This window comes from Sapajus apella, unplaced genomic scaffold, assembly GCF_009761245.1.
Source record: "Sapajus apella isolate SASKATOON/1434 unplaced genomic scaffold, GSC_monkey_1.0 scaffold114, whole genome shotgun sequence".
Taxonomy (NCBI): Eukaryota; Metazoa; Chordata; class Mammalia; order Primates; family Cebidae; genus Sapajus; species Sapajus apella.
The window spans coordinates 1,075,883-1,101,947 of record NW_022437054.1 but is presented as its reverse complement, the minus strand read 5'-3'; the positions used below and the strand labels follow the sequence as shown (position 1 = coordinate 1,101,947).

The window sequence follows — 26,065 nt, the reverse complement described above, 5'->3', positions numbered from 1 at the left end:
AAGAAGAGATAGGACAAGATCTACCGGGAGGCAACAACACTGATTCAGTGAGGAGCAGTAAAACTGAGGAGAGCTGAGTTTGGTCAAAGGTGGGATCAGTGGAAATGAAGAGAATTACTGTGGGTCAGCTTGTCAGTTAGGGACACATTCAGTACCCAATCACTATAAATGGACTTTATTCATAGTTTTAAAGTTACTGTGATTCCTGCTTTTAGACTCTTCTGAGTCCCGCCAATTTTTGGATATTTAAATGAAACTTTATTTCTTCACCTGTGAACATAACCTTTTATTTCTCCTTCTATGTAATTTATTAGTATCATCTAAAGGTGATGTATTTGGGAATTGGAATTATATATAGCAAGTTATTTTGTGGTAAATAACTAGAAAACCCTTTGGACTTGTAAGTATATATTACATAAACCAAAGTGGTAATTACTCCCTTATAATGTGTCAAAATACCAGGAAGAAAATTCTATGAAATGAGTCACTAGCCCAACAGTCTAGTTAATACTATGATTGTCAGAAAAAAAAAAAAAAGAAAAAAATACTATGATTGTCAGAGGCTAAATTTGATATTTGCTGACTATAAAAATGTAGTCATCAAATGGACTTTATTTTTATAATAATAATCTTTATTGAATTTAAATAGGAATTACCTAGAAATCCATGGGAGAAATTGTCTATTCATCTCTATTTTGATGGAATGTCACTTTCTTATTTTATGGCATATTATAAATATTGTACTTCTGAACATACTGAGGAGATGGTGAAAGAAGTAAGTGAACTATTTTTCTATAAAAATCTAAAATGTAGAAAAGTCTAGTTAAAATGTTACATTTTGTTTTACACTACATGTCTTAAATATGATTCTACATATCTGATCTATTAAGAGAGTCTAGAGGATATATACATTTTGCTGAGAAAGATAAAATAGGCTGTATCATGCATTATAAATGTCCTTTAAAAGACTTTAATTACATTAAGATTGAATTAATGTTTCTCTACCTACAAACCTAGTGTGATTGATGCCCATGCTATTCAGTGTTGTTTGAATATAGGGATGCACATTCTAAAATCTTTATAGTCAGTACCAGAAGAGGGCTCTCGTGCCAGGTAAAATATTTTTTTCCTTTTACTTGACACAAAAGCCATGTATTACAAAATTCTCTCATTTGCCTTCTTACAGGAAATCCTGAGCCACATTTTGAGCTTAGCTTCTATAAGTGGCTCATTCCTTGCCTGGTGCTTCTGTGGTTTAGTACTTTTAAAAATAGGGCCTGTTACAGATATGGTTTCACATTTCAAGCTGCTATAAATCTTTTATAGGAATAGATTATGCATCATTATATTTTATATCACAATATATTTTTATTTTTAGAGGGACAGTCTACTTGTTAGACTTCTCAATATTCATTTTGATGATAGTACACAATCAAACATTGTTCTATAGATACAGAAAATTACTTTCTTCTCTCAAATAGAAATTGTGTTGTAACTTTGTACCTGTAATTCTCACTGCCAGCTTTTTCTTTAAAGCAGAGGTGTGGGGCAGCCTCCTGGCACCAAGCAGCCTGAAAGTGCCCCAGCCCAGAAGCTAAAGCAGAGGTGTGGTTGTTGTGGGTGAGAGAGAGAGTGTGTGTATGTGTGTGTAAAAGAAGTTCCATCTGTTATTAAACAAGTTTTATACAGATTACTTAGTTTTTCTGTTCTAGTTTTACTATTCACTTTGAACATTTTAAAGGGAAAGTTAAGAGCTCTCACTCTTAGAATAGATGAATTAGCATTGACATATGTTAGCATAAGTTTGAGGTTTCTTATTGTTGAAAACTTAAGATGGTAAGATTATTCAGAACATTAGATTTGCCTGCAATTGATCTCAAATAAATAATACCAACAAGGAAATGCACCCAGTTTTTGTGGTGATGAAATATGGAAAGTATCTTAATATAGCTAAAGGTGATTTTACTCAACAATACTTTTTTTCCAACTTTCATTTCACTTTTTGGAATGCTTTGTTTATTTCAGAAACCAAGATCAGATTATGATAAAAAGTATGAAGAGGAACAATGGGAAATAAGGTTTGAAGTAAGTAACAATCCAAGTATTTTGGAAACTTTGGACACTTCATTAATACAAAGGATCTGATACAGGACAGGAAGAGCTTTCTTTTATAAGTTTTATTGAGATATTATTTATATATCGTAGAATTTACCTGTTAAATGTATACTTCAGTGGTGTTTAATACTGTTCACTGTTTTGTAACCATCACCACTGTCTATTTCCAGAACATTTCATCACCCTAAAAAGAAGCCCCGTACCAGCAGCAGTCATTCTGCATTCTTCCTTCCCTAGCTCATCAGCCACTTCATCTTCTGTCCCTATGGATTTGTTTATCTTGTACATTTCATGTAAATGGAATCATATACTGTGTGGTCCTTTATTATTGGCTTTTCACTTAGCATAACGTTTTCAAGCTTCATACATGTTGTACATATTAGTGCTTTATTTCTTTTAATTGCTGAATAAAATTCCATTGTATGGACATACTTTGTTTACTCATTAATCTGTTGATAGACACATGGGTTTTTTCCATCTTACGGTGATTGTGAATAATGTTGCTGTTTGATCAGGTACAAGTTTTTATGTAGACATGTTTTTCCTTCTTTAGAGTATACATCTAGTAGTGGAATTGCTGAGCCTATGGTAGCTATGTTTAACATTCTAAAGATCTCCAAAATGGTTTCCCAAAGTGTCAGAATCATTTTACATGTATGCCAGTAGTGTGTGCGCAAGGACCCCGTTTTTCCACCTCCTCACCAGATTACTACTTGTAATCTGTTTTTCTAGCCATTTTAATTTAGTTGTGAAGTGGCATATCATTGTAGACTTGATACGCTTGTCCCTGGTGATTAGTATTGTTGAGGATCTTTTCATGTCTTATTGGCCATTTATGTATATATATATTTGAGAAATCCCTTCAAATCTCCACGTTTTTATATTTGGGTTATTGATCTTTTTATTGTTGAGCTGTAACGTTTCTTTATAATTCTCCATGCAAGTACCTTATCAAATATATGATTGCAAATAATTTCTTTTATTCTGTGGGTTGTCTTTTCACATTGATTGATTTAAGAGAGAGAGTCTTGCTATATTACCCAGGCTAGTCTTGAACTCCTGGGCTCAAGCAGTCCTCCCGCCTTTTTGCAGAGTAGCTGGAACTACAGACCACTACAGCCAGCTTTCTTTTCATTTTTTTGATAGTTTGCTTTTAAGTACCAGAGTTTTTAATTTTGATGAAGTCCGATTTATCTGTTTTTTCTTTTATCATTTGGACTTTTTGGTGCAGGAAGAGTTTTAGTAAGTAAACCTTTGTAGTTTACAAAAATAACATACCCTTATTGTAAATTACATATTACTTAGTTAAGTTCAACAAATTTCAACAGTGGTAGATCACTTCTTGCTGAATTTTCCTAGGTTCAAAAGTTTTGTTTTGTTTGGCTACCAGTTTGGAAATGTTAAATAGTAATAAATTAACCTACAAATTTGAATATGATGGATTTACTTAAGATAATTATCATATTCTTGAAGAATAAGAATTTTTTATAAAGATATTGCTGGTATTTGCAGAAAAACATGCACCACATTTTTATATACATTTGCTTTTAACAATTGCTAGGTGCTGTGATCTTCTTGGAAATCACATAATCGTAGTATTTCTTATGCTTTCGTAGAAATCACCTTTTTGATGATTTTAACTTACATTTTCTTTTAGCATTTCATATATTATTTTAGTTTTTATTAGAAAGTACTTAAATACCGTAAAAGTTTGTAAAAGGAAAGGGGATCTGTTCCTCATTCTGCACCTCAAACATCCCAGCCTTCATTAGTGGCAGTTACTATGGACTATTCATCTAGAATTGTATGTGTGTATGTAGATAATCAGTAAACAATCATGCATTTTTTTTTTGCACAAAATGCTTTTTAAAATTAGAGGACAAAAGAATATTAAAGATCTTTATCATCACCTTTTGGTCCTACTGTAACAAAATCATTCTGTGGTATTCAGTATTTAAGAGAGCTTGATTTCTGCTAATTGAAAGTAAATTGGCACCATCATGAATTTTTATAATGTAATAGATTTTTGTCCTTGTTCTAAAATTTGAATTTTTTTGTGGTGTTTCAGGAATTGCTTTTGTCTGAAACAGAGACTCCTCTTTTACCACCGTATTTGTCTTCATCTCTGCCTCCCCCAGGAGAACTCTGTGCTGTTCAAGTTAAGCACGTTGTCTCACCTAATGAAGTATGTAATCTAAATGATTAGTTGGTGATTAAAAACATAAAAAGCTATCTTGGTCTTAAACACTAGGAATCTCTACAGTTCAAATGGTACAGACCTCAAAAGAAAAAAAAAAAAAAAAAACACTAGAAGTGACTCTTCATTTCTTTACCTTTCTAATTTCAAATGTTGCAAATTTGTGACCACTAGTTTGCCTCATCCTGTAATATTCTCTTCAGATATTTGTTAATATTTAGGGCAAGTGTTTCTTAAGGACCTGCTGGGTTCCCAGTGTTGTACTTCTTTATTCAATGTTATGTTTATATCTGATATTTAGATTTTTAAGGTGGAACTGGGTTCCCAGTGTTGTGCTGCTTTATTCAATGTTACCTTTATATCTGATACTTATGGTTCTACCTGTGAAATCTTAAACATCTCCCCTTCCTCTTCCTGCACTGAACTCTTCCACTCAACCACCTGGCTGATACCGTGTTCTCCTTATTATGTTTGTTTGCCTCCCCTTAGGATTTAGCTCCATGTTGTTCATTGAGGTATCCCAAGAACCTAGAATAGTGGCTGATAAATACTAGACACCCAGTGAATATTGATTAAATGTATGAATAAAGGCACTGAAAGTTCACCTACATGTCCTTGGCTAACAAAGAGAGGAAGAAATAAGTAGCTTCAGCAGCTCCTTTAGCCTTTTACACAGTAAGCCATTCTCTCACAGGCAGGGGAAGGATTTGCTTTCTAATTTCATCAGAGAGCAGAGTAAGTAGTATGTTATGCTCTATATAGTTGCTAAACAACTATTGCTGGTTTGGGTAATTCTGTATTACCCAAACAGAGGTGGGCGATCCTCACACCTCAGCCTTCCAAGATTTTCTAAGTTTGAGGTTATCAGTAGCTGAAATTATTATTTATTGCTGCCTCACAAGTTACCCTTAAACTTAGCGGCTTAGTAGAACACACACAAGGGTCAGGAATCTGGGAGCTGCTGAGTGAAGCACTCTAGCTCAGGTTCTCAGGAGGCTGCAATCATGATGTTGGCAGAGGCTGCAGAAACCACTTTTGAAAAGAGTCACTCACATGACACCACCTGGAAGGCTCTGTTTTCTGCCCGTGGGCTCTCCATTTGTCTGCTTGCAGCCTGGCTGTGGCTTCTTGGAGCATGAAATTCCTGGCAGAGCTCCTACCAAAATGGAAGCTACATGTTCTTATAAGTCAGTCTCAGGAGTCACACACTGTCATTGCAGTTGTGTAGTTTTTTTATTGTTTTTGTTTGTTTGTTTTTGAGATGTGGGTCACATTCTGTCATCCAGGCTGGAGAGTGCAGTGATACAATCATAGCACACTGCAGCCTTAATTTCCCAGGCTAAAGTTTTCTTCCTGCCTCATGCTCCCGACTAGCTGGGACTACAGGCATGTACTGTCATGCCCAGCTATTTCTTTTCTTTTTTTTTCTTTTTTTTTTTAGTAGAGATGAAATCTCACTGTGTTGCTGAGGCTGGTTTTAACTCCTGAGCTCAAGTGATCCTCCCGCCTCAGCCTTCTAAAGTTCTGGCATTATAGGCTTGAGTCTCCGTGCCCAGCCTAATAATGTTCTCTTGATTACAAGATAAGTGTGGCAGGATGTGGGAAGGAACAGGAGGTGAATATCAGGAGGTAGGGGTTTCCTGGGGACATCGCTGGAGACTACCGCAGTAATTTTGTCCACATAAATGAATTCTTGAAATTCCAGAATCTGAAATTTTTTCTTTCCTTCTCCCAACTTAGGTGTATATTTGCCTTGATTCAGTAGAAACTTGTAATCAATCTAACCAGCATAGTGACACAGATGATAGTGGAGTCAGCGGGGAATCAGAATCCGAAAGCCTTGATGAAGCACTGCAGAGGGTTAATACGAAAGTAGAGACGCTTCCTCCTCTGACAGATTTTAGAACAGGTATACTTACTACATTTGAGTGAAGCAATATTTAATAAAACTTGGATTTTGTTTTAATGGGCTGATAATCTTGGGCTATCGCTCATATTGATATTTTCCTCATGTTCACTTTACACGCATGATTTCTTGGAATCCTCAAGAAACCAAGAAGATGACCTCTTTCTCGCTTTCTAGATTAGGAAGGTGAACTAAGAGACTTTAAGTAAACTCCCTTGAGGACACTTTCATGTTCCACAAATAAGATGGTGTTGGAAAATTGCATAAAGATGACTTTTTAAGTTTGAGGTTATCAGTAGCTGAAATTTCAAGAGTTGTCTTTCAGACCTTAATGGCTGTCATTTTAATTACAAGCTACCTACAGTGGTAATGTTGAGGTCAAGTCTCAAAGTATGACCTGTTCTGTCAGAATAGGTCAGATTTCTACTCTTTTTTCTATCCATTCTTCCCATCTTTATTAAATATGTGTGAGTCTTCTCTGAGGAAAATGTATCTAGTCATTGCAGTATTTGATGCATACAAATGTATTTATTCTTGATATTTTAGCAAAGGAAAAAAACATCAGTCTTACCTGTGTTCAGTGATTGATTGATTGTTTTTTGAGACAGAGTCTCGTTTTGCCACCCAGGCTGGAATGCAGTGATGTGATCTTGGCTCACTACAACCTCCTCCTCCTGGGTTCGAGTAAGTCTCCTGTCTCAGCCTCTCGAGTAACTGGGATTACAGGTGTGTGCTACCATGCCCAGCTAATTTTTATATTTTTAGTATAGATGGGGTTTCCCCATGTTAGCCAGGCTGGTGTCAAGCACCTGACCTCAAGTGAACTGCCCACCTTGGCCTCCCAAATTGCTGGGATTACAGGCATTAGCCAGCATGCCAGCCTTTTGTTTTTGTTTTTGTTTTGAGACAGAGTCTTGCTCTGTTACCTAGGCTGGAGTGCAGTGGTGTGATCTTGGCTCACTGCAACCTCCACCTCCTATGTGCAAGTGATTCTCCTGCCTCAGCCTCCCAAGTAGCTAGGATTACAGGCGTGTGCCACTACACCCAGCTAATTTTGTATTTTTAGTAAAGACAGGGTTTCTTCATGTTGGGCAGGCTGCTCTCGAACTCCCAACCTCCGGTGATCTGCCTGCCTCAGCCTCCCGAAGTGCTGGGATTACATGCGTGAGTCACTACACCTGGCCCTGATGACTCCATATATGCAAGAAATTGTCTATAATTCTTTAATAAAAATTACTTGAAATAAAAATCCTTATTCATTAGTCATATATTTCAATATCACTTGCCAAGCAGAATTCTCTGTGAAATTACGTAGGAAGCATGATGACATAAGGAAGTAGAACAAGATGGGAAACTGAGACACATGCCATCACTCTAAGCATGTACAAAGGGAAGTACATACTGTACTAATTTTTCCACAGTTTTACTCAAGCGTAGCACTCATTAGCACACTTTTTTTCTTTACTGAGTATTTAGGTGCTGTGTATCAGGTGCTATGCTAGGAATACAAACAACAGTTCTGCACTCAAGAACAGGTGCTCTAAGCAGAAAAGAGACATGTAAACCAAGTATAGTATGAAAAGAATAGCTCCTCTTAGAGGGGTGTGCATAGTGCCATAGGATCACAGGGAAAGCAGTGATCAATTATTAGGGCTTTGTTGGTCATGTTGGAGCTAGGCTTTGAAAGAATGATAACTGCTCAAGGTAATGAATACCCTAAAAACTGTCAGAATGTTTTTCTGATGTTTATGATAAACATCATAAAAAGAAGGGCTCAGGAAAACACTCTAGTGAGGAGGGCAGCCATAAGCTAAATAGAAGCATCAAAGTTTTAAGTAATCCTATTTAGGTAACTCATTGAGGAAATATGGTAGAAGTTGTTTAGGAGAACAGATAACTGAAGAAGCCTGTGAATTGCAATAAGGACTTGACATTACAGGCGGTTAAGGTGTATCATTAAAGAATTTTAAATAAGAGCAATTTAGTTGAATTTTTAAAAATTTAATTCTGGTGGTCCCATAGCAAATGAATGGGAGGACAGAATGGAAGGCAGGAACAGCAAACATGTATCATCCTTTGCCAAAGATGATGACCCACGCTAAAAGAGACTAGGGTAGTATCAGAAGTTGGGGCAGTGGCAATATGAGCTAATAAGCCTTAGGAATAGAAGAACTAGCAACTCTGAAAATGGGTGAAGTATCTTTGTTTGAAGCTTAATCCACTGGAATTAGTGAACAAAGGCTTATAAACTACGAACGAAAAAGAAACCAACATGAGGCTAACGGTTCAATATTTAACTCTGGATGGTGAGCATATGGTTGTACATTTTCTTCTTTGTACTTTTCTGTATTAAACATTTCTGATATATAATTGTATACGCTTATGTGGTACATGTGATACTACATGCATAGAATTTGTAATTATCAAGACAGTATTTAGGGTATTAATTACCTTGAGCAGTTATCATTTGCGTGTTGGGAACATTTCAAGACTTCTAGTTAATCTGAAATATACCACCCATTGTTGTTAACTAGGCACACGACTCTGCTATCAAATATTGAAACTTCTTTGTACTATATGTTTGTACCTATCAACCAACCTCTCTTCTTCCCCCCACCCCAAACACATATATACATGTCTTTCATGGCCTCATGTAACCATTAATGTACTTGTTATCTTCCTGAGATCCACTTTTTTAGCTCTCAGATGAGTGAGAACATGTGATATTTGTCTTTCTGTGCTTGTCGTATCTCAATATAATGATCCATCCACGTTGCTGCAAATAACAAGATTCCATCCTTTTTTTTAATGGCCAAATAGTATTCCATTGTGTATATACACCACAAAATCTTTATTCATTCATCTGTTGACAGACACCTGGCTTGATTCCCTATCTTGGCTATTGTGAATAGTGCTGCAGTAAACATGGGATGCAGATAGCTCTTTGATAATGTTGATTTCCTTTGGAGTAAAAACATTTAATAAAAGACAATATGATTTTTTCCCTCTTTCTGTCTTTCCAGAAATGCCTTGTCTTGCAGAATATGATGATGGCTTATGGTATAGAGCGAAGATTGTTTCCATAAAAGAATTTAATCCTTTATCTATCCTGGCACAATTTGTTGATTATGGATCAACTGCAAAGCTGACATTAAACAGGTTAAAAATAAATGTCAGGGTGTTGAATTAGGTTTCTTTGTTTTTATATATATGTAGTTTTCTTATTGAGAATATTTTGCCTTTTTTAAAAGAAAAGGATTATTCTAAGGCTGTTTATATATTAGGAAACTTTTAATCTAGATTTTTTATGATGTTAAGAGTATACATAGAATTTACTATTTTAGGTTTTTTTGTTTTTTTTTTTTTTTTTGAGATGGAGTCTTGCTCTGTCACCTAGGCTGGAGTGCAGTGGTGCAGTCGTCTTGGCTTACTGCAACCTCTGCCCCCCCAGGTTCAAGAGATTCTCCTTCCTCAGCCTCCCAAGTAGTTGGGATTACAGCTGCTCCCCACCACTCCTGGGTAATGTTTTTGTATTTTTAGTAGAGATGGGATTTCACCATGCTGGTTAGGCTGATCTCCAACTCCTGACCTCAGGTGATCCAATTGCCTTGGCCTCCCAAAGTTCTGGGATTACAGGTATGAGCTACCATGCCTGGCCCATTTTAGGTGTTTTAAGTATAATAACTAACTGGCATTAAATACATTCACAAGGTTATACGGCTATCACCAGTTTCCATTTCCAGAATGATTTTGTCATTCCAAACAGAAATCCTGCACCCATTAACAACAGCATCCTAGTCCGTTCTTACCCAGTCCCTGGTAACCCATGGTCTGCTGTCTCTGAATTTGCCTGTTCTGGGTACCTCATATAAGTAAATGCATACAATATTTGTTCTTTTGTGACTGGCTTATTTCAATAACATAATTTTTAAAGATTCATCCATGTTGTAACATGTGTCAGAATTTACTTAAGGCTGAAAATATTTCATTATATATATGAGGGGCCTTCAAAAAGTTCATGGAAAATGCATACTATGTAAAAAACTGCATGGATTTCAACATTTTTTTCACCAAAATAAAATTGTACTAACTTGTTCTAACGTGTCTGAACAGGATCTAGTTTGAGACACAAAGGATAAGTGCAACATGAATTCTGCTCAAATTGAAACAACAAACATCAAATTTATGGTGAAGCTTGGGTGGAGGAAGAGTGAGATCATTGTTGCTGTATAAAAAGTTTATGGAAACAGTGCCCCAAAGAAAGCAGTTTACAAGTGGATAACTTGTTTCATGAAAGAATGAGATGATGTTGAAGATGAAGCCCATAGCAGCAGCCCTTCCACATCAATTTATGAGGAAAAAAATTAATCTTGTTCATGCCCTAATTGAAGAGGACCAGCAACAGCAGAAATAATAGCCAACACCAAAGACATTTCAATTGGTTCAGCTTATACAATTCTGACTGAAAAAGTTGAGCAAACTCTCCACTCAATGGGTGCCAAACAGCTACAGATAGGAGCAGAGCTTTCAATGGAAATTGTAGACAAGCAAGATGAAGACCTTGAAGCATTTCTTCAAAGAACTGTAACTTCATATGAAACATGGCTTTACCAGTATGATCCTGAAGACAAAACACAGTGAAAAGAAAGAGGTAGAAGTGGTCTAGTCAAAAGTAGACCAGTCAAGAGCAAAGCCCATGGCAACAGTTTTTTTTTTTTTTTTTTGATGCTCAAGGCATTTAGCTTGCTGGTTTTCTGGAAGGCCACAGAATGGCAACATCATCTTATTATGACTGTTTGAGAAAGCCAAAGCTTTAGCAGGAAAACGCCTGGGAAAGCTTTACCAGAGAGTCCCTTGCCACCACAGTGCTCTGCTCATTCCTCTCATCAAACAAGGGCGATTTTGCAAGAGTTTTGCCTAAATCATGAGGCATCCACTTTACAGTCCTGATTTGGCCCATTCTAACTTGTTTTTTGTTTCTTAATCTTACTTTTCTCCTGTTAATAATGTAAGAAAGATCACATTGACATAGTATTCCTAGGACCCTCAGTTCTTAAGGGATGGGCTAAATGGCTGTTACCATAGCTTACAAATGTTTCATGATCTTGAAGGAACTTATGTTGAGAAATGAAGTTTACATTTTTTATTTTCATCTTAATTTCATTTTTCCATGAACTTTTGGAGCTCCCTCATACAGTATATATACTACATCTTATCCCTTCACTGGAAGGTGGAACTTGGGTTGCTCCCCACTTTTGGCTCTTGTGAATAATGCTTTTATGAACATGGGTATACATGTCTCTTTGAGTACCTATTTTAGTTATTTTGGGTATATACCCAGAAATGGAACTGCTGGATCATATATTCTATGCTTAATTTTTGAGGAACCTCCATGGTGTTTCCCACAGTGGCTGCACCATTTTACATTCTCACTAAGAGTGTGCAAAAGTTCCAATTCTTGCACATCCTCACCAGCACTTATAATTTTGTTGTTTATAGTAGCCATTCTAGTAGGTTTGAGGTGGAATCTCACTTTGGATTTGATTTGCATTTCCCTAATGATTAGTGATGTTGAACATCCTTTTATGTGCTTATTGGACATTTGTAGATCTTAAGAGTAATGTCCATGTTTATTTTTCCCCATTCTGTAGATTGGCGTTTTGTTGTTGATTTTGTCCTTTGATACACAGAAGTTAATTTTTTAGGAAGTCCATTTTATCTGATTTTTCTCATTTTCTGTGCTTTTGTTGTTGTATTTTAAAAAATCTACAAAATCCAGTGTTTTTTCCCTGTGTTTTCTTCTAAGAATTATATAGTTTCACTTGGAAGAGAATTTTAATTTAAGAATTTCTTTTGTGACAGACTGTGCCAAATTCCTTCTCATCTTATGCGGTATCCAGCTCGAGCCATAAAGGTTTTCTTGGCAGGGTTTAAACCTCCCTTAAGGGATCTAAGGGAGACAAGAATACCATATTGTCCCAAATGGAGCATGGAGGCACTATGGGCTATGATAGACTGTCTTCAAGGAAAACAGCTTTATGCTGCATCCATGGTAAGTGTCTCAACTAGCCAAAATTATTTTAAAGCTATTTCTGTGTCCCCACTAACTTTATAAAGTGTTTGTGTCTATGCAACTCTACATGCAATAGTATACTCAAGCATATCAAGCTATATATAGTGTGTGTGTGTGTGTGTGTGTATGTGGGCTTAAGGCTTGTTAAAATGTCTTAGCTTAAATTTAACAAACTGCTTGCCCCTATGGTGATATAAAATATCATTTATGTAATTAATAAAATGCTCAAGATGAATATCCCATAATTAGCTTATAATGAAAAATATGCAAACAAATTAGTGTGAAGCTGAATGAAATAAGTACTGTAACAGAGGTATAGCTAACTTTGCGGGCGGGGGCAGTGTAAGAAGAAATGATTATTTGTATTTGGAGAGACTAGCAAAGGGTGTTTGAGCTGCTACTTAGAAGCCACTTAAGTACTTAATTGATAAGTAAAACAGGAACGTGGCTTTTCACCTGCCTCCTAAAAGATGAGTGGGAGAGAACAGTAGTTCTGGTCATTATAGAAAGGCTTGAATTATACTAATTGTACTAATCTCATAATTGTACTACTTTTGAATTCATATAGTAGAACCTGCATCAAAAGGTCAAATAAAAAGTCCAGACTGTGTTTAATATGTTTTCTTCTTCTGAGGCTGAGCATATCATAGCAGCCCGCAGCAGAATCTGGCCTGTACCTTGTTTTATCTAGCACACAGTGTTTTAAAGTAGGAAATTCTACCCAAAAAAATCTGTATTTCTCGCTCTGATTAGATACTCTAAAAACTAGGAATCCTGGGTCTCCCATCCCCCTGAAATGGCAGTCAGCTGAAAGTGTAGCCACAGCCCCTTATATGGGAATGTGTGATGTTCGGTTCACCTAGTGCTCACTGCTGGTGTGCAGCTCAACCTGCTTCCTTCCTTTGCGACTCCTGCCTGGTGCCATGACGTGAGGACTCCTGACATACTGGCTATGACAAAACTGAGCTCATAGCATGATTACTGGAAAAGCGCTTTTTGAAAACCCTGTACATATGCTACTGCATGTGCAGAGTGGTATGAATAGCTCATAGAGAGTTTTGTCTCACGCCAGCGAAAATAGACACGGCAAGTATTTCTTATAGACAAGTGTTTTTTCACTTCTCTAATATTCAAAATTTGGTCAGTATATAAGGGTTCCCCAGATAATCAGAACCATAGGATATATGAGAGGATTTATTAAGGAAATTGGGTCACACAGTCAGAGGTGAAGTCCTATGACAGGCTGTGTACAAGCTGGAGAACCAGAGAAGCTGGTAGCATGGCTCAGTCTGGAGGCCTCAGAACTAGGGAAGCTGTCTAAAATGCAGCCTCTAGTCCTAGGCTAAAGAACCCCTGGGAGGTTACTGGTGCAAGTCCTGCAGTCCAAAAGCCAGAGAATCTGGAGGATGATGTCCGAAGGTAGGTGGAGAAAAGGTGTCCGCCACCCAGGAAGGAAAGGAGAAAAGAAAACTTTCCCTTTCTGCCTGTTTGTCTCCCAGCCAACTGGATGCCACCTGCCGACACAGAGAGTGGGTCTTCCTCTCTGTCCACTGATTCAGCATCAGTCTCCTCTGAAAACACCCTCCCAGACACACCTGGAAATGCTTCACCAGCCATTGAGGCATCCCTCAGTTCAGCCAAGTTAACAACTAATATTAACCATCACAGTTTACGCATAAAGGTATAATGCTTTGTGTGGAATGCAAGTGAACTGTAACAAGGGATGGTGGTAGCTTCATTTGGGAAAACCGTGGAGAAGGAATTTAGATAGAGCAGAAGAATGGAAAGAATGGGATTTTGCAGGAAACCACTACAGATGCCTTTTGGAACCACAGAGTATAAATTATCAATAGACCCCTGAGAACACCTTTTCCCACCTGTGTGAATGGCCAGATGTGAGAGAGAAAAGGCAGCAAAGACATTATTGTCTTGACAACTGTATCTTTTAATTTTAGGCGCCAGCACCAGAACAAATAGTGACGTTATATGACGATGAGCAGCATCCAGTTCATATGCCATTAGTAGAAATGGGGCTTGCAGATAAAGATGAACAAGTGCATAAGTGTAAGTTTTCATTCTCTTCATAGCATAAGGCATGGGGACTAGTGGCGATTAATGCTAGATTGATCAGAAAAGTACCCAATTTTCCTTGATGTCTCAAAGAAATGACATCAACACTCCAAAAGAATCTCTTTCAGATTTCTTCATAGGCCCTTCTCACTTATTGAGCACTAGGTATCATAGAGGTCCCCTATCTGTAAGGATGCTTGGATGGGCTGTCATGACTCTCACAGTACCAGGTACATGGGGAGAGCAGGAGAGTGGGCACTGTAAATAATTTAAGCACATAAATATCTGCTAAGCACACAGAACTTCTGAACAGTCAGCATCCTCATACCAAGTTATTAAAGTACATGCTAACCAGCTAACTTTTTATCTTGTCCATAAGAAGTGATTCAGCTAGACTTGAACATTTACATTAAGCAGATATTTAAAATAACACATTTTGTTTTTCAGGTATACAGTGAAGATAATCTGTAGAAGCCTAGAAGAAAGTTTTCTGTTATATTTAGACCCGAAATGGTTTGCCTAATTTGTTCTGCAGTAGTGCTTTAACTCTTCTCATTTTTACATATAGGAATTGTGTGGGTAAAAAAAGTTAATAAATGTTTGCTTCCCAACATTTGCTTTATTTTACCATAATTTCAAAATGAAATGGCTAAGACATACGGAAAAAAATTAGTTCATTTTATACTTAATGATTCAGCTTAAAAAGACATCATCAGTACAAAAAGCCTTCTCCCAGGCATTCCCCCTGCCTTCTGTAGAAATGTATTAGTCTGTTCTCACACTGCTATAAAGAACTGCCAGAGACCGGGCAATTTAGAAGGAGGTTTAATTGACTCACAGTTCCACATGGCTGGGAAGGCTTCAGGAAACTTACAAACATGGCAGAAGGTGAAGGGGAGAGCAACCTCTTCTTTATAAAGTGGCAGGAGGGAGAAATGCAAAGCAAATGGGGGGAAACACCCCTTATAAAACCATCAGATCTTGTGAGAACTCACTATCATGAAAACAGCCCGGGGAAACCACCCCCATGATCCAGTCACCTCCAACGAGGTCCCTCTCCCAACACATGGGGATTACAACTAGAGATTTGGGGTGGGGACACAGCCAAACCATATCAAGAGGTAAACACGACTGTTGTGATTTGACAGTTATCGTTCATATAAAGGTCTTTATAATTTTATTGCGTATGAATGCATCCATAAATGATATGGGAATTTAGAAAGAGGTTTAATTGACTCACAGTTCCACATGGCTGTTTATATGCCATTAGTAGAAATGGGGCTTGCAGATAAAGATGAACAAGTGCATAAGTGTAAGTTTTCATTCTCTTCGTAGCATAAGGCATGGGACTAGTAGAGATTAATGCTAGATTGATCAGAAAGGCACCCAATTTTTGCTGTTAATTGCTCCATGTATTTTTTGATGTATGTGCTGTCACACAATTATCTTTTACTATTTTATTTGCTTTTTATCCATGTTGGTATGTATAACTATTCACTTTCACTGCTATATCCATCTGTGTACATAATTTACCTTGATATTCCATTACCAGTTTTTTCTAAGTCATAAATATTCCTCTATAGAATCCTTGTATACATGAGAGGATTTCTAGTACATATACATAGTGATGGAATTTGCTGGGTCATGGGGTTACTTTTTTACTTTTACAATTACAACTCTTGTTTTCCTAACCAGTAATTCTACCAATTTGTCCCACCATTGATTGCCTGAGTTCCTGGCCAGCAGCTGGTGTCACCAGACTTTTATTTGCCAGACCAGACTTTTATTTGCCAGACTGTGATGAGAAAAGGTATCTCAGTGTGTATCTCACTGAATATGCATTCACTGGTTTATTAGCTAGTGAGCATTGTCACTTACTGCTTGTTCATATCCTTTGTCCATTTTGCTATCGAGTTATTCCTTATTCATTTGTAGAAAACTCTGTATTCTAGTCATCCTTGATCAGTTGTGTATGTTCTAATCTGGGACTTGTCTTTCCCATTTTTAAATATCATTTGACAGAAATGTTTGCTCATATATCAACATTTTCTTTTTTGTTTTTTGAGACAGTTCCACTCTGTCACCCAGGCTGGCGTGCAGTGGCATGGTCTTGGCTTACTGCAACCTCTGCCTCCCAGGTTCAGGCAATTCTCCTGCCTCCCAAGTAACTGGGATTACAGGCACCCACCACCACACTTGGCTAATTTTTGTATTTTTGGTAGAGAGGAGATTTCACCGTGTTGGCCAGGCCAGTCTTGAACTCCTGACCTCAAGTGATCCACCAACCTCAGCCTCCCAAAGTGCTGGGATTACAGGCATGAGCCACTGCACCTGGCCTATCAACCTTTAAAGGTTTGTGCTTTTTGTCTTTTAAAAATCCTTACCTCTCCTGGCGGGGTGGGGGGTGGTGGTGTGGTGTGGTGTGTGTTTGTGTGTGTGTATATGGGTATTTTCTTTGAAAAGTTTGATTTTTCATATTCAGTTACGTCACCTGGAATTGACAGGTTTCATTAAAAAGAAAACTGATTCATAGTATATGTGACAGGTAAGATCTATCTAGGCCAATCTGTAATTAATTATATAAATTTACAAGTGGATGACTTGCCTGTGCTTCAGTGCCATCTTGCTTTCATGAGCCTAATCTCATTGTAACATCAAGGTAGCTGTGGTCCATGGGTTAACACGGGCTAGTCATTGTTCATGCTCCTCTACTCTCAAGTGTCCTGTTTTGAGACATTACAAAGTCAGCCTTGTTATAACCGCTTTCTCCTCACTATGATTATATAACAATCATTATATGATGATTGTGTGTGACCTATTTATAGTCATTCACTGGTTGTAACTTCCCATTCTGTTACAATTAATGGGCCTCTGTAGTAGATCAAATGCTGTAATTATTTTGGTACTAACTGAACACAGTAATATTTTGCTAAAGAGATGTGTATTTACTCCTTGAGTACACTTTCTGTACAGATCCAGTGCTCTCTAGCTGATGTGCCTGTGGGACATCTGTGTGATGTACTTCCTGTACTTCTTGGTTTTTATAGTCATTTCCAACCAATGAACACACGCACTTACTATTGTAAAAACGCTTTCTTTAGTCTGTTGAAACGATAAATGAGAGCTCTCATTGCATTTCAGGAGTATAAAAATGAAGATGCCATAGGGTAAGCTTTTATTTTACCAAACAATCTTTTCCTCACACACACAATAAATTAACAGAATCCACAATAAATGTATATTTTTTAACAAGAAAAATCAGTTAGTGTTACTTCATGATCACATAAGGATTGTCACAGTTCTGTGTCCATTAGCACATTACCATCTTTGTCCTTAACTCTTACACGACCAGATCTGTACTTCGTTTCTTGATGACCATTTGCATAGACGGTTTTAACAGTGCCATCTGGGTATTCCCGTCTCTTGAACTGGGCAGTATGTACTTCTCTTTGGCCATTATTAAACTCTATGAGTTTGTTGCCATCACTGTAAAATTTAAAATAAATAGAGTTTCTTTTAGAAAATAGACAACAGGAAAACTATTGAAAAGTAGCCTTTTGATTCTGGCAGCTACTTCTGGAGATATCCCTTGGTTCCTTTCCCTATATAATTATAACTTTTTAGTGCTTCTGCTTCAGGTTGATAGTTCCAGTTATCAGATTAGCACTTACAAATACCCATGAAAAGCTTGTTTTAATTTACATTTTCACCACAAAATACTTCTTAGGAGTTTTTTAAAACTTGTGTTCTTCCTCTTGGTTGCTATATTAAAATGGACCCTTCTTTCACTAATTTAAAAACCATCTGAATGCTCTGTATCAGGTGGGGAAGAGAGCTATTCCTGGGAAGAGGCATGATCAGACTTAAAATCTGTTTTGAAGCAATGGAACAAAACAGAATGTGAAAGATAATTCACATCAAGTTGACTGCTTGACATGCCTGTGTGACATTCATTCAAACCGAACCCCCTAATATGGGTGTTGTATATCATGAGAAATGCAAGGCTGGGGCACCTTCTGAGCACAGATGAACAGGTGTCACACTGAGTGGTTTTTCTGTTAATATAATGGTGTCATACCGTTGTACTCTGACAATTGTACCATCTGGGAAAATGCTTTCTTCTTGTCCATCAGGAAATAAGTTTTTAACAGTCTGGTCAGGAAACGTGATTTCTTTTCTTCCATCTGGGAAATGTTTTTCTGTTTGTTTAAAAATTTACAATAAATATTTTTTGAAGGAAGGGAAGAATTTAATGAGAGGGTGGAGCAAGTGTGTACCTATTTGTCCACTTGAGAAATGTAAGACTTCCAGTCCCTTTGGGTACGTGGTGTGAGTGGTCTGGGCAGCTGCGTAGTAGTAGATCTGTAAAGACACACAGTCAGTCAGTCTGCCTTTTCTCCAGAGATGGTTAAGCCCTGGAGGAGAACGTCTCTGGAAACATACCACTCTCTGGTCTGGCATGACCTGCTTCACATCACCATTAAAGAAAGTGACAGTGATGGTCTTCCCGTCTGCACTCACTTCCTTCCGAGTTCCATTGGGAAACAGTATAACACGGCACCCATTCTTATAAATCTTTTCCACCTAAAAAAAAAACCAACACAAGATGATCACCTTCTAAGGAAGATCTGCATAATTCTCCTCCCAACTGCCTACTTTGAAATTATTCATAATAAAATGTAAAACATTCACTCAAAAGATCCTTTATTTCATCAGGAGCAGCAAATTTGTGATTTTCTAATTTTATCATTCCTTTTCCATGTATTAGGTGGAACTCATCTAAAAAAGACGACCTTCCCTCATCAATGATTCATTACCCTGAAGTAGATGTTGTACAGGAAAGTCTTAATTACTACTTTTGACTGTCATTCTTAGTCCTTCTCTCATTCCTCAAGGCTGGCAGTGAGCTCTAATTTCAATAGAAATGGACCAGATTAGGGCATTTGAAAAGTAAATTATTTTCCATAAACCTGAGGAAAAATTCCCTTATAACCTCTTGTATATATCATTTTCCCTTTAGCTGAAACCCCTAGGCTGTTTTCCCACTCAGAAACTTTCCTAAACATAAGAATAAAACGATGTAAGCTGGAGACAGGGAGAGAGGCCCCTGACTCAGGATCGGTATAAGAAAGGCGGCAAAGCAAGGAAGACCTGGGAATGAAGCTTTTAAGAAGTGCCAAGGATTACAAAGGCTTTGGAGTAAGAACAAAGATGATACAGAGATTGTATGCTTGCTTTTGCTGACTCTCTGAATGACAGAAATGCCAACTAAAGGCACGCTGTCCACAGAGGCATTATTTTAGATTCTCTCTGTTTGAACTACTTTAACCTATGTTTATTTTTTACAGAATTATTTCAAAAATATTTTTTAACCTTGCCATCAGGATGACTGAGTTCTCCCTGTATGTCATGGTCTTCCTCCTCCTCTTTATATCCAGGATCTGGGATGTTGAGTGGTTCAGGTGGCTCCCTGGGAGAGGCAGCCTGTAAGCAAAAGATATTTCAAGCAGCTAAAACCCCTTCCAAAGCCAGATTCTGATACAGGGTTCTAGGACTAGTGTTTACAATTACACATATAACATTTATAATGTTAAGTTAAAACTCTATACATGGTTTAGAAACTTATTAACAAATTGATTTCAAGCCTGAGTAATGTACATTTGAATATATAAAAATAGAGATTTACTTGTCCCTTATCCGAACTGCCTAAATCACGAGGAGGTGCAGACTTGGATGTTCGAGATGGGTTGCCTATTAGAATAAAATTGTCAGAGTTAGATTTAATATGTAATAGAAAATTTTACTAGTATGATCAAACATTTCCTTAGTATACATCCTGTGAACTACTTTCCTTTATCCATTAGTTAAAGATGTCTTAATATTTTTCTTCACCAATTTGTAGTTCTCCAGTCCAGGTAATTAAGTCCTAAATGGCCAAGAAAGACAATATCTGTTCTCAGAGTTTACAATCCTGGGGAAGACACAGGTGACCAAATAGCCTAACAGACCCAAATGTATATCAGGGACAATCACAAGGTGTGAGGTGCAGATAAAAGAGGCATCTAAGATCTATGAAATTTGGCTTGACCAAATAACTGGGTATTTAGTTAAAACATAAATGTCCTTGTGGCTATAGTCTACATTTTTTATAATATGACCAGCACATCAATCACATAACTGTAGTAGCAACACATACATTACAAAATAAACACACCAACAACAAAGTGAGGTGAATCTCTTTAAAAAATACACCGAAGTGCGAATATTTTCATCCTATGTGCCAGTGGATCATACTGTAAACATTCAACTTGGAAGGGTCTCGACCAAGTGCCAGAATCTGACCTACATGTTAAAAAGTGTAATGGAGCTGGATGTCATAGGAGAATATGGCCAGTAAGCTGCCAGGCATGTAAGGCAGCTGTGCTGTGCCTGTGAGACAGGAATGGTTCTTTACACCATGGGAAATCACGGATTTATAGGTCCAGCAATTCATGATTCAGTGTAACAAATAGATCCAGAAAACATCAACATCAGATGGATCAGTCTAGGGACTACTGGGAGTAGATGGTTAAGGGTAACAGAAAAAAGTACTCAGAGTATACAAGGGTTTGGGCTTGAGCAAAGGGGCAGATGGCAGACAGGCTCGGGATAGCAGGAGTGCCCTGTTTGGGATGATACAAGAATGTCATGCTTCATCCACACAGGTTATGTGTGCAAAATAAACTAAAGCTGTGTGACACCATTTATCATAACCACCTCTAGAGAAAAGACTAGTATTCCCATTTTATAGGCAAACTAAGGCCAAGTGGTTACAAAAAAACCTCCCAACAGTTGTCAACTAATAAAAGGCAGAACCAGGATTCAAACCCACTATATATCAAGTTTAATTTTTCTCAGGCTATGAACTAACATTAACTTAAACCCCTAAAATATCTATCAACTGGGCAGGATAAAAAGAGGGGATCGTGGGCATGGATAGACTCCAGGTGCAAGCACACCGTCTAGAGGACTGTGTGAACCCACCTTACAAAATACAACAGGAAACTGGGGACAGAGGAAGCTAGGGAATATACAGTGCTGGAATAGCTGGGTAGATACTAGGGGAGGGATGCTTATGACCCCAAGGTAGGAGAAAAATTAAGAAACACTGCCCAGCCAGGTGCAGTGGCTCAAGCCTCTAATCCTAGCACTTTTGGAGGCAGGCTGATCACGAGGTTAGGAGTTGGAGACCAGCCTGGCCAGCATGAAACCCTGTCTCTATTAAAAGTATAAAAATTAGCCAGGCATGGTGGCATGCGCCTGTAATCAGGGGCTGAGACAGAAGAATTGCTTGAACCCAGAAGGCGGAGGTTGCAGTGAGCCAATATTGCACCACTGCACTCCAGCCTGGGCAACGGAGCAAGACTCCGTCTCAAACAAAAAGAAGAACGGCCCAAAAGGGAAAGACTAAAATTGAACTACTTTAAGAATTGGGGTTCATCAAAAGATGATACTATAAGATGGGTAAGTAAAAAAGATAAGCCATGGACTAGGAGAAGGTATCGGCAATGTATGTGGATTATAAGTATACCACTTATACCAGGGGTCCCCAAATCCCACAGTATACCGGTCTGTGATCTGTTAGGAACTGGGCCACACAGCAGGAGAAAAGCAGCAGGTGGGCATGCCAACAAAGCTTCATGCTGTATTTACAGCAGCTCCCCATCACTAGCATTAGTGCCTGAGTTCTACCTCCTGTCAGATCAGTGACAGCATTAGATTCTCATAGGAGCACAAACCCTATTGTGAACTGCACATGTGAGGAATCTAGGTTGCATGCTCCTTATGAGAATCTAATGCCTGATGGTCTGTCACTGTCTCCTGTCACCCCCAGATGCGACTGTCTAATTGCAGGAAAACAAGCTCAGGGCTCCCCCTTATTCTACATTATGGTGAGTTGTCTAATTATTTCAATATACATTACAATGTAATAAAAATAGAATTAAAAGTGCACACAGACCCCCAGTCTGTGGAAAAATTACCTTCCACGAAACTGGTCCCTGGTACCAAAAAGGTTGGGGACTCCTAATGTATACTACCAAAATGAGCACATGCTATTAGAAAAATGGCACCAATACACTTGCTCACTGCAGAGTTACCACAAATCTTCCGTTTGTAAAAAACACAGTATCTGTGGGCACAATAAAGCAGAGCACAAGAAAATGAAGTGTGCAATAAAGAAAAGCCATGGATTCCATGGAGGGGCAGTTCTGGGCTGCCACTAATCTGCATCTTTACATAGGTGGTGGTAACCCAAGCATTTGCTCTGTTAATTGTCAAACTGCCTATGTTTTATCTAAATTTATTTCACAAAAATAATTATTTAAAATTCCCGGTAGATTAAAAACTCAAATATGAATGCAAAAGTGCATAGAAGAAAACAGTATATTTATGATCTGAGGATTGAAAAGAATTAAAGTCATGAAAACCAAAAACTATTTTAAAAGACCGATAAACTCAACATTATAAGGAAAACACATAAAAAGCCCAGACAGGGAGAAAATATTAGCAGTGCTTGTAACTGACAAAGGATTAATATGCAGAATAATTATAAGGAGAAACACACACACATACCCCCCCCCCAAATTTTAAATGGGCAAAGGAAATGAACAGGCAGTTCACAAAAGGGAAACCTCAAATGCTGACTGAATGAAAGAAAACATGCTCACAGGGCCTTACCCATGATCACGGAATGAACCACCATTTTACATCAACTGGCCAAAATTTTAAAGTCTGGCCAGATCAAGTGTTTACAAGTATGAAGAGCATACTCTGCTGACAGTAAAAACTGGTACAACCATGTTGCAGAGCAAAGGGAAAACCTCCAGCCAACGTGCCCCAACATCCTACTCTTTATATGTATCCCAGAGAAGCAACAGGATCAAGACACGCTCTGCAGCCCTACGCATTATCATGCAACCCTAACCGTCCATCAACAGGAACACCGAACTGCAGAAGTATGCAATCTATAGAACTATTAAAATCAGTCGACTGGAAATTTTATGTGTTAAGATGGGTAAGTCATACAATATTGAAAGAAAAAAAACTGCAGGACACAGAATATGAAACAATACCACAGGTTGAGTGTCCGTTATCCAAAATGCTTGGAAACAGAGTATTGCAGATTGCCATTTTTTTTTTTTCAGGTTTTGCAAATACTTACTGGTTGAGCATCCCTAATCCACATTCAGAATGCTCCAATGAATGGTTCCTTTGAGCATCATGCTTGCCCTCAAAAAGTTTCGGATTTGGGATGCTCAACCAGTATATCAATTTATGAACACAACATGGTAAAAGAATTTAAAAAACAAGCATGAATCATTGTCACGGTAGAAATTAACTGGAGGAATAAGATGATGCACAAGAGCTTCAATTACATTTACAATGTTTTATTTCTTAAGTTGGGTATAAATTCTTTATATTCTGAAATGCTTTGTAAAAAGATCATGCAGCCTCTTACCTTGCATTGGCAAATAATTTTTCTTGTATTTTTCTACCTGGGTTCCTGAAGAAATCTGACTCTTTTGAAATCGAACAGATGTGTTCTATAGTATAAGAGAGAATTTTTTATTTAAAATGAGTGTTATTCTGAGTATTAATATACTAAGTGAAACTAATAAAAATCAGCTAGTGATGAGAATGCTGTGGGTTTTGTTTATTCATATTGTTTTCATTTATACAATAGGCCAAAGCAAACAAGCTATTATCTAGGAATGACAGTGTGTGTGTGCACACACACACTCCTTTTGACTTTCATTCATTCAAGTTAGGACACAGCAGGCAAGGTAACCTGAACCATCTTCTCTGACCATTACAGAGCAGCCAAGGAGCACACAGGCCCACAGCTCTTGATGTTCAAGGACAAAGCCCCTCCTGGGTGCTCCCCACTCACATTCCCACCAGGACAATCCAGTTGAGCCCAATTCTCCCTGAGACCACCAATGAGTACTCCCCGAGAGGGTGAGGTGGGGTGAGTCCTCTCTGCACCCCACCTCCATTTCTGGTCAAATCAAGTCCCAATATTACCTGCTCCAGACACCAGCTCTCCCTGAGACCACCACTGAGCACTCCCCTTGAGAATGTGGTGGGGTGAGTCCTCTCTGCACCCCACCTCCATTTCTGGCCAAATCAAGCCCCAATATTACTTGCCCCAGCCCCCGCCAGGGCCCTCCCTGCCAAGAGATGAGGCTTCCAGCACCATCCTTGACATCCTGCCTCAGCTCCACACCCCAATGGTCAACCCTAGAACTTTTCATTATCAATACTATCAACATCTGTAATTACCAGTAACCATAAATTATCAATTTCAAAGCATTCTACTTACAAAGTTCCAGAAGGTGGGGCATTCTACAAAATAATCAGCCTGGTCTCTTCAAAAGTCAATGCAATTTAATAAAATGCTAAAACATTTAGGGCTGAGATGCCATGATTCCTGCAACTACCTTCAAATGGTTCAGCGAAACACTGACAAAACTATGGCAAAATGTTCTTAGTGGTTGAATCTAAGTGGGTATCCAGGTGCTTATAGTGCTATTCTTTCACCTGTTCTCTATTTTGGGAAGCTTTCATACAAAGAATGTAGGGGCAGCAAGGAGAGAATGCTGCTTTCTCACTACTCTCCTGTCTCTGCAGCTCATTAATCCCCGCCCCGACCATGCTCACAGCTGACAGGGCCCTGTGGGTCCCTGACCCCCAGTGCTTGCCATGTCCTGAAAGCCTCCCAGCCCACGCGCTCCTCATGTAGCTGAAGTATGTGCTACACAAAGCACTCTTGTCACACACACTGCCAGCTTCCCTCCCTTTGCTCACTTGGTGGCATTCACTTGGATGACCACAGCTGAACAAGAAAAAAACAGTATGAGCAATTCTCATTTAAAAATTTTGGTCTCCGACCCAGGTGGGCCTGAGTGCAGCCGCAAATCACTCTACTCCGCCAGCTTCTGCTTTCGTTCGCAGAGACAACCTCTGGCTTTCTGCATCTCCTCCCCTCCTGCCACCTCTGCCCTCACAGGAGGCTGGGTTGTGCCTTCACCTCCCACCTTTGGGCATGAAGGTCATCGCCTGGCCATAGCCTGCCCTCCACTCACTGCCCCAACCCAGCTTCTCTCACTTTGCCAAGTATGGGGCTTCTGCAATTCTTCCACTTCCTCCTGCATCAATATTTTCCTCTACACTGAATCAGTCTGACCAATACACAAACTGTTAACTTCATCAACTTTCTCCTATGGCTACTACCCGCCATGTCCTTAATTTACTGCAAAACTACTCAACAAAGCTGCTATCCGCTCCTAGCCAATCAGGCTTTCCTCTTCAATACTCCAGAGAAACAGACCTTCTCAAGGCCCACAGTTCTTTCTCTCTACCTGGTAAACCCCATGGTCGGTTTTCAGTCCTCCTCTGAGTAACTGTTGCACCCAACACAGGTAGCTACTCTCCTCCTTGTGGCCCTTTCTTCACTGGCTCTCAGGACATCACACAGCCTCCTGTTCTCTGGCTGCTCATCAGCTCCTCCCTGCCCACTCACACACCGGCTGGCCTCTCCCAGCCCCGCGCTAGATCACACATTCAGACAACCCTGGGTGTCTGTCCCCAGCTGGAGCCCATGCTGCCGTGTGCAGCCGCATGGTCAGACCTCCCATGTGTCCAAGCCTGAGCTCCTGGTGGC

At 38.7% G+C, this 26,065-nt stretch overlaps 2 protein-coding genes across 8 annotated transcripts in view; one reads left to right on the top strand and one right to left on the bottom strand.

Moving 5' to 3' along the window:
- RNF17 (ring finger protein 17) overlaps positions 1-14,974 on the top strand; it is a 104,606-nt gene extending 89,632 nt beyond the window's left edge. For 2 of the 3 annotated variants that reach the window (XM_032260065.1, XM_032260067.1), the window contains 7 exons: positions 650-775; positions 2,026-2,085; positions 4,184-4,300; positions 6,053-6,221; positions 9,242-9,377; positions 12,081-12,270; positions 14,247-14,974. In XM_032260065.1, the coding sequence (XP_032115956.1) occupies positions 650-775; positions 2,026-2,085; positions 4,184-4,300; positions 6,053-6,221; positions 9,242-9,377; positions 12,081-12,270; positions 14,247-14,378 (930 nt within the window). In that variant the 3' untranslated portion in view covers positions 14,379-14,974. The remainder of the gene's footprint in view (positions 1-649; positions 776-2,025; positions 2,086-4,183; positions 4,301-6,052; positions 6,222-9,241; positions 9,378-12,080; positions 12,271-14,246) is intronic. The other variant, XM_032260066.1, reaches the window with a different exon arrangement.
- A 2,539-nt stretch (positions 14,975-17,513) lies between these two features.
- The window catches only part of CENPJ (centromere protein J), a 42,940-nt gene continuing 34,388 nt past the window's right edge, over positions 17,514-26,065 (bottom strand). For 2 of the 5 annotated variants that reach the window (XM_032260069.1, XM_032260068.1), the window contains exons 11-17: positions 23,861-23,945; positions 20,048-20,112; positions 19,735-19,845; positions 18,805-18,945; positions 18,639-18,723; positions 18,440-18,560; positions 17,514-17,847 (exon numbers count right to left, since the gene is read on the bottom strand). In XM_032260069.1, coding sequence (XP_032115960.1) covers positions 17,655-17,847; positions 18,440-18,560; positions 18,639-18,723; positions 18,805-18,945; positions 19,735-19,845; positions 20,048-20,112; positions 23,861-23,945 — 801 coding nt within the window. In that variant the 3' untranslated portion in view covers positions 17,514-17,654. The remainder of the gene's footprint in view (positions 17,848-18,439; positions 18,561-18,638; positions 18,724-18,804; positions 18,946-19,734; positions 19,846-20,047; positions 20,113-23,860; positions 23,946-26,065) is intronic. The other 3 variants (XM_032260070.1, XR_004263389.1, XM_032260071.1) reach the window with 3 other exon arrangements.